The sequence below is a fragment of the Vipera ursinii genome (genome assembly GCF_947247035.1).
Source record: "Vipera ursinii genome assembly, chromosome: W".
NCBI classification, from domain to species: domain Eukaryota; kingdom Metazoa; phylum Chordata; class Lepidosauria; order Squamata; family Viperidae; genus Vipera; species Vipera ursinii.
Window position 1 is genome coordinate 33984184 of NC_139522.1, and position 18255 is coordinate 34002438.

Here is an 18255-nt window from a genome sequence, read left to right on the forward strand (position 1 = left end):
TGTCCACTTCGCCAAGCGGAACCTCCCCCATCAGGAACTCGTGATGGAGGCAGCACCCCCGAGTACGAGGTCGCCAGCATCAGGGATTCCCGCTGGCTGAAAGGTCGCTTCCAGTACCTGATCGAGTGGAAAGGGTACGGGCCGGAGGACTTCACATGGGAAGACGCGACCGCCGTTCATGCCCCTGCGTTGGTGACTGCTTTTCACGAACAGTTCCCATCCCGACCGCATCCGGATCGGCAGACCCGGGGGAAGGGCCCTGCGGTGCGGGATAGTGTTGTGACTCAGGGCCAGCCTGTGGGTCCGACAGCCGGCTCCGACGTATCGGAGGACTCAGATGAGGGGGAGGAGGGAGACGAACCGGCTTATGATGGTTTGGAGGCTTTGCAGAGTCCTCAGCCGGGGACCTCTTCTCAGCTGCGTGAGCCCGAGAGTGCGGAGGATGATGACCCACAGCTGGCCCTGTTCAAGGACGCCCGACGCAGGAGGCAGTCGAGCAGGAACAAACAAAGAAAGGCTATGGGACTCCTCGGGAGGAGGCACAGGGAGACCACGCCCTGAGCTCTCTATAAAAGGAGTGTTTGGGGAGGGGCTGGTTGCTGAAAGCAACTTTTCCGCTTGAGAAGACAAGCTCTAGTGTTTTTGTTAACTGCGTAATTAAATCTTGGCAGAAGCCTTTTAGCCTTGGACGCTCTCCAGTCTCTTCTTTCTGATAAGGGGTTTGTTAGAAGAGGGCTGGTTCAGAACACTTGGGTGCATTTAGTGGTGCGTGCGTGAGCATTATCGTGAACCAACACCACACCGGAAGTGGTGCCATAGAAAATCCCACCAAATGTGAAGATGCTAAAGGAGTACTGCTAGTGAAGTTCATAGAGCATGGTTCGACCATCAATTCAGAAGTGTACTGTAAAAAGTTACGAAAACTCAGATGAGCAATCCATAACAAGCCTTGGGGCATGCTGATTTCCGGTGTGGTGTTGGTTCATGATAATGCTCACCCGCATACCGCTAGACGCACCCAAGAACCTTTGAAGCAGTTCCGTTGGGATGGTTTTTATCAGGGCTTTTCAACAGGTGGTACACGTACCACTGGTGGTACATTGGCACTTGGCAGGTGGTACGCGGCCCTGCCCAGCCTAGCCAAGTGTAGCGGGGGAGGGAACGAGCTAAAGCGGTACAGCGCAGGACTTGCCATGAGAGAGTCCTCAGGAGCTGCAGGGCTGCTGGGGTGAGACAAAAGCCCCAGGATTGGCACTTCCGGCACACCCGGAAGAGAAAGGGGCGGCAGAGACAGGAGAGTCTATAAAAGGAGGCAGTTTGGGCAGGGGAGGGAGAGAAAAAAAGACGCCAGAGAAAGAGGCAGAAGAGAAAGGGCTTTTCTCAGAGAACCAGTGAGAGAGAGAGAGAGAGGAAAGGCTTTTGGGGAGGTGTGTGCGTGAGAATGGGGAGGATTTTAGAGGGACATGTGGGTGAGAATGGGGAGGATTTTGGAGGGACGTGTGCATGAGAAAGAGAAAAGGCTTTTTGTGGAAGAAGCAGTGAGGAGAAAGGGAGAAGAGGAGAGAAGAGAAGAGAAGGAGATGGGAATTAGAGGGAAGGAAGGAGGGAAGGAGCCTAACCCTAACCCCCTCCACAGGAGACCCCCCCGGATCCCCCCACAGGTGCCTCCCCGACCTGAGCGACGTAGAGCTGGTCATACCCCCCCGCACTCCCCCACCAGTAACCACAATGCTGATATGGCCCTCAATGAAATCAAGTTCGACACCCCTGATATAAAAGGACGAGGGGGGGAGAGGAGAGGATATAAAAGAAGAAGGGGTGAGAAATTTGTTAAATGAGTTTTGCCCCATTTTACGACTTTTCTTGCCACATTTGTTAAGTGAATCACTGCAGTTGTTAAATTAGTAACACGGTTGTTAAGTGAATGTGGTTTCCCCATTGACATTGTGACCATCATAAATATGAATTAGTTGCCAAGTATGCAAATGTAAATCACATGACCCTGGGGATGCTGCAATGGTCATAAGTGTGAAAAATGGTCATAAGTCACTTTTTTCAGTGCTGTTGTAACTTTGAACAGTCACTAAGCGAACTGTTGTAAGTCGATGACTACCTGTACTTTATCACTGTTTTTCTTTTTTTTTGTCATCAAGTTTTTGACACCTTGCTAGGCAACTGGTGGTACTCGAATATTGCCATATCCTAAAAGTGGTACAATCGGTAAAAAGGTTGAAAAGCCCTGTTTTTGATCACACGCACACACACACACACACACACACACACACACCCTATAGCCTAGATTTGGCGCCGAGCGACTACTACTAAGGAATTTCAAACCTTGTAAGACGTTATGACAAGTGCCTCATTTGAATGGCGATTATGTCAAAAAGTAATGTAATGTTGTAGTTTTCAAATGTGTATAATAAAAGTTCTTTATATGCAAGTGTCTGTCATTGATAACCAAAGGGAGGTTTATTTCCGAATTGCCCTCGTATTTATGGACTGAATTGCCTATCATCTTTTCAGAACTCAGTCCATTTCTTTCAGGATGCTGTAAAACTAAAATTTGTCTGAAAGAATGTTTTTAGTTTATAGTGTGCAGCACTCTTAATACTGACTTTGCTTTCTTCATAGGGAAATCATCTTTGACAATTCAGTTTGTGGAAGGTCAATTTGTTGATTCATATGATCCTACAATAGAGAACAGTAAGTAATCTTTAACTATTACTCTGAACAAGTCAGCAGAATTCCTCCTCGACCAGTTTCATTCAGTTTCTGAATCTTGGTGTTGGTGGTTTTTTTTGGGGGGGAGGGGAGAGCTTAGAACAGTTTCCATTTAACTTTCTGTTTTTCTCCACTCTCCTTGGTTTTAGATTTGGAACATTTGCAAATACAGTGGATATAAGAAGTCCACACACCTCTGTTAAAATGCCAGGTTTTTGAGATGTAAAAAAATCAGAGCGAGATAAATCACTTCAGAATTTTTCTACCTTTAATACAGCAGGCAAGGCTGTATACTGTCGCCCTGCCTGTTTAACTTATATGCAGAGCACATCATGAGAAAGGCAGGGCTAGATGAATCAAAAGTTGGAATTAAGATTGCTGGGAGAAATATCAACAACCTAAGATATGCAGATAATACCACTCTAATAGCAGAAAGTGAAGAGGAACTAAAGAGCCTCTTGTTGCGAGTGAAGAAGGAGAGTGCAAAAGTTGGCTTGAAACTCAACATTAAGAAAACCAAGATCATGTCATCCGGCCCTCTCAATTCCTGGCAAATAGATAGGGAAAAAATGGAGGTAGTGACAGATTTTATTTTCCTAGGCTCCAAGATCACCACAGACAGGGACTGCAGCCAAGAAATTAAAAGACACTTGCTCCTGGGGAGGAAAGCCATGGCAAATCTAGACAGCACACTAAAAAGCAGAGACATCACCCTGCCAACAAAAGTGCGTATAGTCAAGGCTATGGTCTTCCCAGTTGCAATGTATGGCTGTGAAAGTTGGACCATAAGAAAGGCTTGAGCGCCAAAGAATTGAGGCCTTTGAACTATGGTGCTCGAGAAGACTCCTGTGAGTCCCTTGGACTGCAAGGTGATCACACCGGTCAGTCCTACAGGAGATCAACCCTGACTGCTCTTTAGAAGGCCAGATCCTGAAGTTGAAACTCAAATACTTTGGGCACCTAATGAGATCGAAGGACTCACTGGAGAAGAGCCTAATGCTGGGAAAGGTTGAGGGCAAGAGAAGAAGAGGACGACAAGAAAATGAGGTGGCTGGATGGAGTCACTGAAGCAGTAGGCGTGAGCCTAAATGGACTCCAGAAGATGGTAGAGGACAGGAAGGCCTGGAGGAACATTGTCCATGGGGTCGCGATGGGTCGGACACGACTTTGCAACTAACAACAACAAAATAGCTGTACAATTCAATTGGAAAACAAACTGAAATATTTTACGGGGGAAAAATAAACAGAACAGCCCAGTGCACATATAGAGAGACAAGTTCTCTGAGGATAGGCTCCAGCATGAGTCTGAAAGCTTGGAAGACTAAATCTCTGGTCTCGATGACTGACTCAGATTGGATCCTGCAACATTATTGTGAGACACATATATTTGCCTTCATTCTTGGGAAAAATAAAAATTAAAAATATAAAATAATGTGGTTGCATAATAATGTGGTTGCACACCCTTAAACTAGTACTTTGTTGAAGCACCTTTTGCTTTTATGACAGCGTTCAGTCTTTTCAGGTAGGAGCCTATCAGCATGGTACATCTTGCCTTGTGAATCTTTGACCCCTCTTCCTTGCAAAAATGCTCCAAATCTGTCACATTGCGAGGGCATCTGTGCACAGCCCTCTTCAGGTCACCCCACAGATTTTCAATTGGATTCAGGTCCAGGCTGTGGCTGGGCCATTCCAAAACTTTGATGTTCTGGTGAAGTCATTGTTTTGTTGATTTAGAGATATGCTTTGAGTTGTCCTGTTGAAGGGTGAAATTCCTCTTCATCTTCAGCATTTTAGCAGAGACCTGAAGGTTTTGTGCCAAAATTGATTGCTATTTAGAACTGTTCCTAATTCCCTCCACCTTAACTAAAGCCCCAGTTCCAGTTGAAGAAAAGCAGCCCCAAAGCATAATGGTGTCACCACCAAGTTTCACTGTGGGTATGGTGTACTTTTAGTGATATGTAGTGTTCTTTTTGCGCCAAACATACTTTTTGGAATTATGGCCAAAAAGTTCAACCTTGGTCTCATCAGACCATAACACATTTTCCCGCATGCTTTTGTCAGACTTGAGGTAGGTTTTTGTAAATGTAGGTGGACTTGGATGTTTTTCTTTGTAAGAGTCAGCTTCCATCTTGCCATCCTACCCCACAGCCCAGACCTATGAAGAATACAGGAGATTGTTGTCATGTGTAGTACACAACCAGTACTTGCCAGGAATTCCTGCAGCTATTTTAATGTTGCTGTAGGCCTCTTGGCAACCTTTTGGACCAGTTTTCGTTTTGTTTTTTAATCAATTTTGGAGGGACATCTAGTTCTTGGTAATGTCACTGTTGTGTCATATTTTCTCCACTTGTTGATGACTGTCTTCACTGTATTCCATGGTATATCCAATGCCTTGGACATTTTTTTTGTACCCTTCTCCTGACTGATACCTTCCAACAATGAGATCCCTTTGATGCATTGTAAGCTCTTTGCAGACCATGGCTTTTGCTGCAAGAGGCAACTGAGTAAATGACAGAAAAATCCTACTAGAACAGCTGAACTTATATGGGTTTGATCAGAGTCACTTTAATTGATGGCAGGTATGTAGTGACTACTATTTATCAGTTTGAATGTGATTGGTCAATGCTGAACACAGCCATATTCCTACTTATAAGAGGGTGTGCACACTTATGCAACCATGTTCTTGTATGTTTTTATTTCCCCCCTAAAAGATTTCAGTTTATTTTTCAATTGAATTATACAGCTTATACATTATATTAAAGGTGGAAAAAATTCTGAAGTGATTTATCTTGGTCTGACTTTGTTATATCTCAAAAACCTGGCATTTTAATGGGTGTGCAGACATTTTAAATCCACTGTATGATTATGAATTATATATGTCCAGAAGTAACCAAAGTGACATCCAATTGTGCAACAAAGAACCCTTGAGGGTGATAAAACAAGTCTGCAATTTGCAAAGATCAGTAGTTCTCTAGTGCAGCAAATCTACATTGGCTGTAATTAAAATATATTCTCAATTTTTTGAGACTTCATTTTGTATGTATATCATGAAACACAGAAGATTCAGTTTGATAGCTTAAAATTCAGTTTTGCAATTACTGCATGCTTCAAAATTTGGAAGGTGAACTTGATTTGAGGTCTGTTGCAAAGTACAGTATTGATAAGCTATCTTATGATGTGGTGATCTGTCTAATGCATTATGATCCCATCTGCCTGGAAGCTTCTGAGATACCAATAGAAGCAAATAATTGTAGCTCAGGGTTGAACTGTGGGGACCTTGGTGCTCTCTTGAGGTTGCTTGTTTTCTTGCAGACGTTTCCTACCATGATGTTACCTAGTTTTGTTAATGAAATGTCTGCAAGAAAACAACCAACCTCAAGAGAGCACCAAGGACCCCATAGTTTCTGAGATCTTGGTAGAAAAATTCCCCAATGTCCCTGCTTTGACTAAAGTTAGCACTTGCAGCAGGACCTTCTCTCTACAAAGTTCTTCAGAATTGTAGCTTTGGTACTGTAGCTAATTCTTCAGCAATGAATGTTTAACGTGGTGTTTATATTTCTCAGCTCTTCCGACTTTTTTATCCAAACTTACTGCTACTGATGGAATATAGTATCTAATGTTTATATTTGGAATTAGTTGGATTGCAATAGAAAAATAAGGCATAGAATATACAAATAATTTCAACATATTTTTTATAAAACAGAGTTTGATTTAGAATAACAAAATGCTGGCTTCATCAAACATTCACTGTCAGGCTTTTATTCAAATATTCCAAGCTGCATTTCTTATCTTCCATTCACTAGAACAATCTCCATCTGCATTCATGTCCTAAGCACTTTCACAAGATGATGGATATGCCAAGCTGCAGGTACTAAAATGGGGCAGGCAGCCATAGTAACAACAAATACAGTTCATGAATGGAATTTCAAGTCTAGAAACCTGCTGCTACCAAACTTAATTAACTTTAAAGATTCTGATTAGTTAAGGAAATTAAATTCATGTGTAATCAAGTACAATATACAGGTGAAACTTGAAAAATTAGAATATTGTGCAAAAGTTCATTTATTTCAGTAATGCAACTTCAAAGGGGAAACTAATATATGAGATAGACTCATTACATGCAAAGCAAGATAGTTCAAGCCGTGATTTGTCATAATTGTGATGATTATGGCGTACAGCTCATGAAATCCCCAAATCCACAATCTCAGAAAATTAGAATATTACATACAATCAATAAAACAAGGAGTGTACATAGAACAATATCGGACCTCTGAAAAGTATAAGCATGCATATGTACTCAGTAGTTGGTTTGGGCCCCTTTTGCAGCAATTACTGCCTCAATGCGGCGTGGCATGGAAGCTATCAGCCTGTGGGACTGCTGAGGTGTTATGGAAGACCAGGATGCTTCAATAGCAGCCTTCAGCTCTTCTGCATTGTTCGGTCTCATGTCTCTCATCTTTCTCTTGGCAATGCCCCATAGATGCTCTATGGGGTTCAGGTCAGGCGAGTTTGCTGGCCAATCAAGCACCGTAATCCCACGGTCATTGAACCAGGTTTTGGTGCTTTTGGCAGTGTGGGCAGGTGTCACGTCCTGCTGGAAAATGAAGTCAGCATCCCCATAAAGCTCGTCTGCGGAAGGAAGCATGAAGTGCTCCAAAATCTCCTGGTAGATGGCTGCATTGACACTGGACTTAATGAAGCACAGTGGACCAACACCAGCAGATGACATGGCTCCCCAAATCAACACAGACTGTGGAAACTTCACACTGGACTTCAAGCATCTTGCAGTGTGTGCCTCTCCATTCTTCCTCCAGACTCTGGGTCCTTAGTTTCCAAATGAGATGCAAAAGTTGCTCTCATCAGAAAAGAGGACTTTGGACCACTGAGCAACAGACCAGGTCTGTTTTTCTTTAGCCCAGGTAAGACGCTTCTGACGTTGTTTGTTGTTCAGGAGCGGCTTGACAAGAGGAATACGACATTTGAAGCCCATGTCCAGAATCCGTCTGTGTGTGGTGGCTCTTGATGCACTGACTCCAGCCTCAGTCCACTCCTTGTGAAAGTCCCCAACACTTTTGAATGGCCTTTTCCTGACAATCCTCTCCAGGCTGCGGTCATCCCTGCTGCTTGTGCACCTTTTTCTTCCACACTTTTCCCTTCCACATAACTTTCTATTAATGTGCTTTGATACAGCACTTTGGGAACATCCAACTTCTTTTGCAATTACCTTTTGAGGCTTTCCCTCCTTATGGAGGGTGTCAATGATGGTTTTCTGCACAACTGTCAGGTCAGCAGTCTTCCCCATGATTGTGATTCCTACTGAACCAGACTGAGAGACCATTTAAAGGATCAGGAAGCCTTTGCAGGTGTTATGGCTTAATTAGCTGATTAGAGTGGGACACTTTGAGCCTAGACTATTGCACCTTTTCACAATATTCTAATTTTCTGAGATTGTGGATTGGGGGTTTTCATGAGCTTTAAGCCATAATCATCACAATTATGACAAATCACGGCTTGAACTATCTTGCTTTGCATGTAATGAGTCTATCTCATATATTAGTTTCCCCTTTGAAGTTGCATTACTGAAATAAATGAACTTTTGCACGATATTCTAATTTTTCGAGTTTCAGCTGTATATAAAAGCAGATGAGTAAAATTGAAAAGCAACAGGCATATTTTCATATGAGAAACAAGCATTAGTTTGTGAATAATTTTAATTTTGTAAAGGTAAAAAGATACATTTTAGTCAGTTAAAAATAAAATTACTTGTGCCAACCCTTTATTAAATATTGTTTATAATTTCTTAGTTGAGAAGCACCATGAAGTCCTCAGATCCAAATATTCTTGAAAAGAAGGGCTATAAGTTAATCTAATGCAGTCTGCAAATTCTAAGCATTGTGTATGAGCAAATAACAGAATAAAAGAGTTGGAAGAGACCTTGGAAGTCTTCTAGTCCAACCCCATGCTCACACTGGAAACCCTACAGTGAGGGAAACAATTATTTGATCCCCTGCTGATTTTGTATGTTTGCACACTGACAAAGAAATGATCAGTCTATAATTGTAATGATAGGTTTATTTTAACAGTGAGAGACAGAATAACAACAAAAAATCCAGAAAGACGCATTTCAAAAAAGTTATAAATTGATTTGCATTTTAATGAGTGAAATAAGTATTTGACCCCTTTGCAAAACATGACTTAGTACTTGGTGGCAAAACCCTTGTTGGCAATCACAGAGGTCAGATGTTTCTTGTAGTTGGCCACCAGGTTTGCTCACATCATAGGAGGGATTTTGTCCCACTCCTCTTTGCAGATCCTCTCCAAATCATAAAGGTTTTGAGGCTGACGTTTGGCAGCTCGAACCTTCAGCTCCCTCCACAGATTTTCTATGGGATTAAGGTCTGGAGACTGGCTAGGCCACTCCAGGACCTTAATGTGCTTCTTCTTGAGCCACTCCTTTGTTGCCTTGGCTGTGTCTTTTGGGTCATTGCCATGCTGGAATACCCATCCACGACCCATTTTCAATGCCCTGGCTGAGGGAAGGAGGTTCTTGCCCAAGATTTGATGGTACATGGCCCCGTCCATCACTCCTTTGATGTGGTGAAGTTGTCCTGTCCCCTTAGCATAAAAACACCCCCAAAGCATAATGTTTCCACCTCCACGTTTGACGGTGGGCATGGTGTTCTTGGGGTCATAGGCAGCATTCCTCCTCCTCCAAACACGGTGAGTTGAGTTGATGCCAAATACAGTTGCAAGAAAAAGTATGTGAACCCTTTGGGATTACGTGGAGTTTTGCATGAATTGGCCATAAAATGCGCTCTAAACGTCATGTAAGTCACAACAATAGAAAAACACAGTCTGCTTAAAATAATACTACACAAACATTAGCTCTTGTCATGTTTTAATTGAACATAAGATGGAAACATTCACAGTGCAGGGTGGAAAAAGTATGTGAACCTTTGGACTTAATAACTGGTTGACCCTCCTTTGGCAGCAATAACCTCAACCAAACGTTTCCTGTAGTTGCAGATCAGACCTGCACAACAATCTGGAGTAATTTTGGACCACTCCTCTTCACAAAACTGTTTCAGTGTAGCAATATTCTTGGGATGTCTGGTGTGAATCGCTCTCTTAAGGTGACGCCACAGCATTTCAATCGGGTTGAGGTCAGGACTCTGACTGGGCCACTCCAGAAGGCGTATTCTGTTCTTTTGAAGCCATTGTTTTGTTGAATTACTTGTATGCTTTGGGTCATTGTCCTGTTGCATCACCCATCCTCTGCGGAGCTTCAGTTGGCGGACAGATGGTCGTACGTTTTCCTGCAAAATGTCCTGATAAACTCTGGAATTCATTTTCCCATCAATGACAACAATCCGTCCAGGCCCTGAGGCAGCAAAGCAGCCCCAAACCATGATGCTCCCTCCGCCATGTTTTACAGTGGGGATGAGGTTTTGATGTTGGTGTGCTGTGCCTTTTTTTCTCCACACATAGTGTAGTGTGTTTTTCCCAAACAACTCAATTTTGGTTTCATCTGTCCACAGTATATTTTGCCAGTAGTGCTGTGGAACATCCAGGTGCTCTTTTGCAAACTTCAAACATGCTGCAATATTTTTTTTGGACAGCAATGGCTGCCTCCGTGGTGTCCTCCCATGTACTCCATTTTTGTTTAATGTTTTCCTTATTGTAGATGTGTCAACAAAAATGTTAGCATGTGCCAGAGATTTCTGTAGGTCTTTAGCTGACACTGTAGGATTCTTCTTTATCTCATTAAGCATTATGCGCTGTGCTCTTGCAGTCATTTTTACAGGACGACCATGCCTAGGGAGACTAGCAACAGTGCTAAACTTTCTCCATTTGTAGACAGTCTGTCTTACCGTGGACACATGAACATCAAGGCTTTTGGAGATACTTTTGTAACCCTTTCCAGCTTCATGCAAGTCAACAATTCTTGATCGTAGGTCTTCTGAGAGCTCTTTTCTGCGAGGCATGGTTCACATCAGACAGTGCTTCTTGAGACCAGTAAACCCAAAACAGGTGTGTGTTTTTAAAGGGCAGGACAGCTGTCAGCAACACATCCAATATCATCACACTGATTGGAGTCAAGGTTGGCTCACTCCTGGCTCCAATTAGCTCTTGGAGAAGTCATTAGGCTAGGGGTTCACATACTTTTTCCACCCTGCACTGTGAATGTTTCCATCTTATGTTCAATTAAAACATGACAAGAGCTAATGTTTGTGTAGTATTATTTTAAGCAGACTGTGTTTTTCTATTGTTGTGACTTACATGACGTTTAGAGCGCATTTTATGGCCAATTCATGCAAAACTCCACGTAATCCCAAAGGGTTCACATACTTTTTCTTGCAACTGTAGCTCGATTTTGGTCTCATCTGACCACAACACTTTCACCCAGTTCTCCTCTGAATCATTCAGATGTTCATTGGCAAACTTCACACGGACCTGTACATGTACTTTCTTGAGCAGGGGGACCTTGCGGGCACTGCAGGATTTCAGTCCTTTACAGCATAGTGTGTTACCAATTGTTTTCTGGGTGATTATGGTCCCAGCTGCCTTGAGATCATTGACAAGATCCTCCTGTGTAGTTCTGGGCTGATTCTGCACCATTCTCATGATCATTGCAACTCCATGAGGTGAGATCTTGCATGGAGCCCCAGACCGAGGGAGATTGACAGTTATTTTGTGTTTCTTCCATTTGCAAATAATCGCACAAACTGTTGTCACCTTCTCACCAAGCTGCTTGGCCATAGTCTTGTAGCCAATTCCAGCCTTGTGTACGTCTACAATCTTTTCCCCAACATCCTAGCTCTTTGGTCTTGGCCAAGGTAGAGAGTTTGGAATCTGATTGATTGATTGCTTCTGTGGACAGGTGTCTTTTATACAGGTAACAAGCTCAGATTAGGAGCACTCTCTTTAAGATTTTGCTGATTTAAGATCTTGCTGATTGATAGGGGATCAAATACTTATTTCACTCATTAAAATGCAAATCAATTTATAACATTTTGAAATGCGTCTTTCTGGATTTTTTGTTGTTATTCTGTCTCTCACTGTTAATATAAACCTACCATTATAATTATAGACTGATCATTTCTTTGTCAGTGGGCAAACGTACAAAATCAGCAGGGGATCAAATAATTTTTCCTCTCACTGTATACCATTTCAGAAGAATGGTTGTCCAATCACTTCTTAAAAACCTCCAGTGTTAGAGCACCCACATCTTCTGGAGGCAAGTTGTTCCACTGATTAATTTTTCCAACTTTTAGGAAGATTCTCCTTAGTTCTAGGTTGCTTCTCTCTTTGGTTATTTTCCATCCATTACTTCTTTTTTTTATATTTTATATTTTATTCTTTACACACATTTGTAAATTTTCCAAACAACGTGCAAACTGAGTTCTTAATTCATTAATACATATACAAATTTCACTCTTTGGTTCTTTTTTCCAACCATTTATAAAATAAATTCCAGCTTTCATAATAATCTGTTTCTTCTTTGTCTTTTAGTCTCATAGTTAATCTGTCCATCTCTGCGCATTCCAATATTTTCTTTATTAGCTCTTCTTCTGATGGTACTTGTTCATTTTTCCAACATTGTGCATAGCTTATTCTTGCTGCAGTTATGATATGCAGAACCAAGTATGTATTTTGTTTATCAGTCTTTTCTGGTAATATACCTAATAAAAATAATTCGGGATTAAATGCTACATGTTCTCCTAATATATTTTCTAACCAAGCATGTATTTTTCTCCAATAAGCTTTTACTTTATCACATGTCCACCAAATATGATAATATGTACCTATATTATGTTTACATTTCCAACATTTGCCTGATACATTTTTAAACATTTTTGCTAATCTGGCTGGAGGTAAGTGCCATCTATAAAACATTTTATACAGATTTTCTTTATATGCAGTTGACATTGTCAATTTATAATTTCTCTCCCATAATTTTTGCCATTCTTCTAACTATAGTATAACCAAAATTCTCCGCCCATCTTGTCATTGTCCCCTTAATTTGTTCACTTTCCATCTCTAAAGTTAACAAAAAATTATACAATTTTTAATTAATTTCTCATCAGAAGTTAGTAATATCTTATCAAACACGTTTTGTTCTTTATAAAATCCATACATTTTCATATCTTTTTCATATCTATTTTGTGTTTGTAAACGTACCCACCATGACATGTTGATACCCTGATGTTCCAGTTCTTGCTTCGATTTTAATGTCCCATCAGTATTTAAAATATCTTTATATGTCCACGTTTTTTCAAAATCTAACAAGTTTACATGTGAAAAAGCTTCAATTGTTGATAACCACTCTGGAATTTTTACATATATTTTCATTTTTATTTTTTCCCATACGGTTATCAAAGCATTTCTAATACAGTGGTTTTGAAAATATCTATGAATTTTGTTTTTCCCATACCATAAAAATGCATGCCATCCCAACTGTAAGTCATGTCCCTCCAAGCATAACAACCTTTTATTCCTAAGTATTATCCATTCTTTCACCCATGTCAATACTGATGCTTGATAATACAAAGTCCACTCAGGTAAACCAAAACCACCATTTTCTTTAGTATCTTGCAAAGTTTTCTTTTTTATTCTGGCTTTTTTTCCCTGCCAAATAAACTTCAAAACTAAAGAGTCCAACTCTTTAAAAAAAATCCCCCAACTTTTATCGGAATTGTCTGAAACAAAAATAAAATCTTAGGCAATATATTCATTTTAATTGTAGCTATCCTTCCTAGTAAGGACAATTTTAAATTCCTCCATTTTTTCAGGTCTAACTTTATTTGTTTCAATAGTCTTATATAGTTGTCTTCTTTTAATGTTGAACATTTGGCTGATAAATATATACCCAAATATTTTACCTTTTTCACTATCTGTACTTCTGTCACTTCTGATATTCGATTTTTTTGCTTATCCGTAACATTTTTCACTATTATTTTAGTTTTTTCCTTATTAATTTTTAATCCCGCTACTTCACCATATTGTTCCAATTTCTTCCACAATTTTGGAATCATCTTCAAAGGATCTTCCAAAATGAATACCAAATCATCAGCAAATGCTTGTAATTTATATGTTTCATCTTTCAACTCCAAACCTCTAATTTCTGTATCTTGTCTTATATTTCGATTTAAAACTTCCAAAGTAAAAATGAATAGCAGAGGAGACAGAGGACATCCTTGCCTTGTGCCTTTCCTTATTTCAAAACTTTCAGTACAATCTCCATTCACCATTACTTTGGCAGTTTGTTTACTATATATTGTTTTTACCATATTTATGAAGTTCTGTCCGAAATCCGTTGCTTGTAGTTGATAAATTAGAAACTGCCATGAAAGATTATCAAAAGCCTTCTGAGCATCTAAAAATATTAATGTCATTTGTTTCCCTGGATGTAATTCATAGTACTCCAGTATATCTATTATCATTCTTAAGTTGTTTTTAATTTGTCTCTTTGGTAAAAAGCCGTTTTGGTCCGGGTGTATAAATTCAACCAAATATTTCTTCAATCTCTCCGCCATTATTGAAGTGAAAATTTTATAATCCACATTAAGTAGTGAAATCGGTCTGTAATTCTTGATCTGAGTCAGATCTGAATCGTCTAAATTTTCTAAATCATTGATGAAGATACTGAAGAGTACTGGGCCTAAGAGAGACCCTTGGGGTACCCCACTGCATACTTCCCTCCATGTAGATGCAGTTCCATTAAGGACTACATGTTTTATGCAGTTTGTCATTCAGTTACAAATTCATCTGGTGGTGATGCTGTCTAACTCACCTTTTTCTATCTTATCAAGTAGTAGATTGTGGTCTACTTTATCAACTGCCTTACTGAAGTCCAAGTAAATTATATCCACGGCATTTCACTAGTCCAATAATTTAGTCACTTTGTCAAAGAATGCAATAAGATTTGTCTGGCATGATCTGTTTTTAACAAAGCGATGTTGGCTTCTAGTTCTGACTTCGTCATCACTGGCCTAGGTCATGGGTAGAGAACCTTGGCTCTTTTATGACTTGTGGACTTCAACTCCCAGAATTCCTGAGTCAGCATGGCTGGTTCAGGAATTCTGGGTATTGAAGTCCACATGTCATAAAAGAGCCAAGGTTCCCTACCCCTGGCCTAGGTGTTTGCAGATTTGTTGCTTGATTATATTTTCCAGAATGGAAATGTACTGCAAAAACTAACTTTTCTGCCTCTGTGAAGTTGATTCCCTTATATCAATTGCAAACTTTTTAATGTAGTTTATTTTGGGATTTTATGATTTTTTACAAAAATAATTTTTATATATGATTTTTACAAAAATAAAAAGTGAACTAAAGGTAAATTGTTAATGTCCAGCTGGTTTTCAGTTTTGTGTTTGTATTTTCTCATTCTAATGAGGAAATTAAATGTCTTATTATGAATCTGTTCTTTCCACCATTATTATATAAATCAACCCAGAGGTGTTATAACTGACATTAGGGGGCGGAATTGTTTAATAACATAAAACATTTCTCACAAAACATAAATAATTTTACTTCAAAATTAATGCTTATCAAATGCATGATATTAATGAACTGTGCATCTGAAACATTAAAATACTATTTTCTTATTTGTCCAGCATTCACAAAGTTGATTACAGTAAATGGGCAAGAATATCATCTTCAGGTGGTTGACACAGCTGGACAGGTATGTGACTCTTAGTCTCATTTTATTGTCTTTGTTGTAGAAAGAAGAGACTCACGCCAGCTCTTCAAGAAAGGAAAGGTTTATTGTGCAGGTTCAGAAGGCTTAAACAAAGCAAAAGGTCTGAACCCCGAAGGGCTCATGAACAGACATATTTATACACCTCTAATTCCTAGTTATACATTGTTATACATTGTTACTTATGTGGTTAATATTCTACACATTCTTATCCGAAGACAGTTTACAGAAGAAAATTACTTGCAGTACGTGTAGTTTCACAGACAGGATATGGTTATCCCAATCAACATCTGCATTAAGGACAAGACTATGTTTGCTTAAACAAGGACTTTAGTACATTCCTCTTTAAGACAGTCGCTGGGGAATATGTGTAGTTACGCTAACAGGATTATGGCTTCCTCGATCAGCGTCTGTTCTAAGGACAAGAATACATTTGTTTCACAATTATTTTAGTACATTTCTTCTTTATTTCCCCCTTTTGAGTCTTATCTCAGCTTGTGACGATGAGTCTCAACAGAGGTCTTCTTTGGTTTGTAATCTTTCATATTCCCACATTGCCATTACCTGTGCAGTCGCTTTTCTTTCAGCAAGTAAAGCTAAGCTATTGGATATAGTTCTTATAAAAATAGGCAAGATACAAGGAATCAGCACACATCCTGCAGCTGTCAGTCCTATGAGAGCTACGATTGCTTGTAACCCTGGAAGTTTGGGAAACCATCCACTGAAAATCTCTTGGAAATTAAAACCCTTCCAGGTTTGATCTGCATTGTGTGTCAATTGCTTCATTTCAGTGGTTAATTGTTTGATTACCTGCCCAGTTTCATTGAGTTGAAGACAACAATTTGAAAGATTGAATTTTCCACACACTCCACCTTCTTTTGCCAATAGATAATCCAAAGCCAATCGGTTTTGATAGACAGCTGTCCGGATTTTATCAGTGGTTACAGCTAACAAATTTAAGGCTTTATCTAGGCGTTACCCTGCTAGATCCACAGCAGCCTGCAGCCTAATTATATGGTTTATCATATAGATTGGTGTTCTGTAACCATAGGTGCCATCCTCTGCCCAGGTTGCTTGGCCATACACACAAACTCTCCTCTCTGAATTCCACAAATCCCCCATTTTCTCATAATAATCGGATTCTCTACAAGGGAAATTAGAGAAGGCTGTGTCCACCTCTCTTTTTCTTCGATTTCCCATTTGATCATAGACTGGCACACCAAGCACCTGTCGTGATCGTATTGGCAAAAGAAAGAATGAGAGCTTTATCCAACCCAATACACATGATCCTTACCAATTCTTAGGTAACACCTCATAAGCAAAGGTGCCACAAATCCAGTACATGTCACTGGGGGCTACCCATTCCTCTTCTTTGTTGGAGTTCAGATAAGGCATGATAGTCATATCAAACTTTAAAGGTTCAGAGGCATTTCCCAAAGATGTCCATACCTTATACTGTTCATCCCAATCCCCCAAACAGATAAGATCTCCCACTGGCCGATCCCCTTTGCGTGTAAAGCAATTTCGACCAACCAGATTTGTTGTGAGGGTCCACACTGTGCCATATACATGCATTCTTTGGGTGATGTTACCTGCCCTTGTCATGTTATGTATTTCCGGGTTAGCTTCCATCGCCTCCTATGGCCACTGTTCCCCCATATTTGTTCCTCCACATACAAAACAATTCTTTACAGTCAGGGCTTTTGCTTTTTCCTTTGCTAACGACAGAAATAAATTGGTTGCTTTCATAGAAACCTCGAATTGGTCTTTTGATTTCTCCTTTCGGGTTAAAGTGTCATATACTGACCATCCTAGAGATTTTTGTTCTCCATTATAGAGTACCTGTTTTACGATTGTAATATAAGTCTTTGGATCCTCTCCTGTTCCATCAATTCCTATGGCATACACATATCGACTAGGCATCTCTCAGCTGACTTCTAGTACCACTTGATTACTCTGAGTCATTCGATGGACATTAGTCAAATACTTGCACCCCTTATATCCTCCCCTGGTATATTCACAAACACATTCCCACCATGAGCAGGCTGTTTTTCCACCATATCCTGCACAGGGGAGATATGTATGTCCATCTGTGATCCATGAACCCTTTTTATCACACAAATACTTATGATTGTACCAATATGTTTTTCTCCAACTGTCATTCCCACATGTTGTGGCTCTTTTCCCCAAGGGGCTCCGATCCATGGCTTGGCAGAAATCAATAGTAATCTCAGCTCTCTGGCTCCCAGTTTGTAATACCAGGGTCGAATTAAGGTAGTTGCTTGGCCCCACCTTAACCTCATAAAACATACCTGCATAGATTGAGAAGTTAAGCCTAATTGGGGTCTCAGAGTTGTAACATATCTTTTTTCCCCTCTTGTGAACACAGAGAATACATAGTCTTGTTATATAGACATGTGATCCCTTCTGGTTTACAACTGATAAGCTTTTGGGTATGATATACCAAAGTATTAATTATATGAGTCCCATGCCTTGCCTTGGTTATACAAACATCACAGGCGTCAGTTTTAGTTTCGTTCCCTTGATTACCCTTAACTTCCTTTGAAACATTGTTACATGCAGCAACAATACAATACACCCATAGCAACAGTAAACTTTTCTCCATTCTTCTCCCGTGCGTAGAAAGTCAGCTTCCGCAGTGACTTAGCAGGGGTCTTCAGTACTGTGCGTAGAGGAACCTATTGCCAGTAAGGTTCCAGCAGAGTAGCCTTTCAGCGAATAAAGCTTCTTAAATAAGTCCAGCTGCATTAACAAATCATATTTCACTTTCGTTTAAACGTTAACTTTGTAGGAACCACTGGATCTTTAGA

The 18255-nt window shown here is 40.2% G+C and overlaps 1 protein-coding gene across 1 annotated transcript in view; it reads left to right on the forward strand.

Annotated features, from left to right (window-relative positions):
* LOC310648271 (GTP-binding protein Rheb-like) overlaps positions 1–18255 on the forward strand; it is an 89595-nt gene that overhangs the window by 30494 nt on the left and 40846 nt on the right. The window contains exons 2-3 of the mRNA XM_083376022.1: positions 2635–2706; positions 15342–15409. Of these exons, the coding sequence (XP_083232148.1) occupies positions 2635–2706; positions 15342–15409 (140 nt within the window). The remainder of the gene's footprint in view (positions 1–2634; positions 2707–15341; positions 15410–18255) is intronic.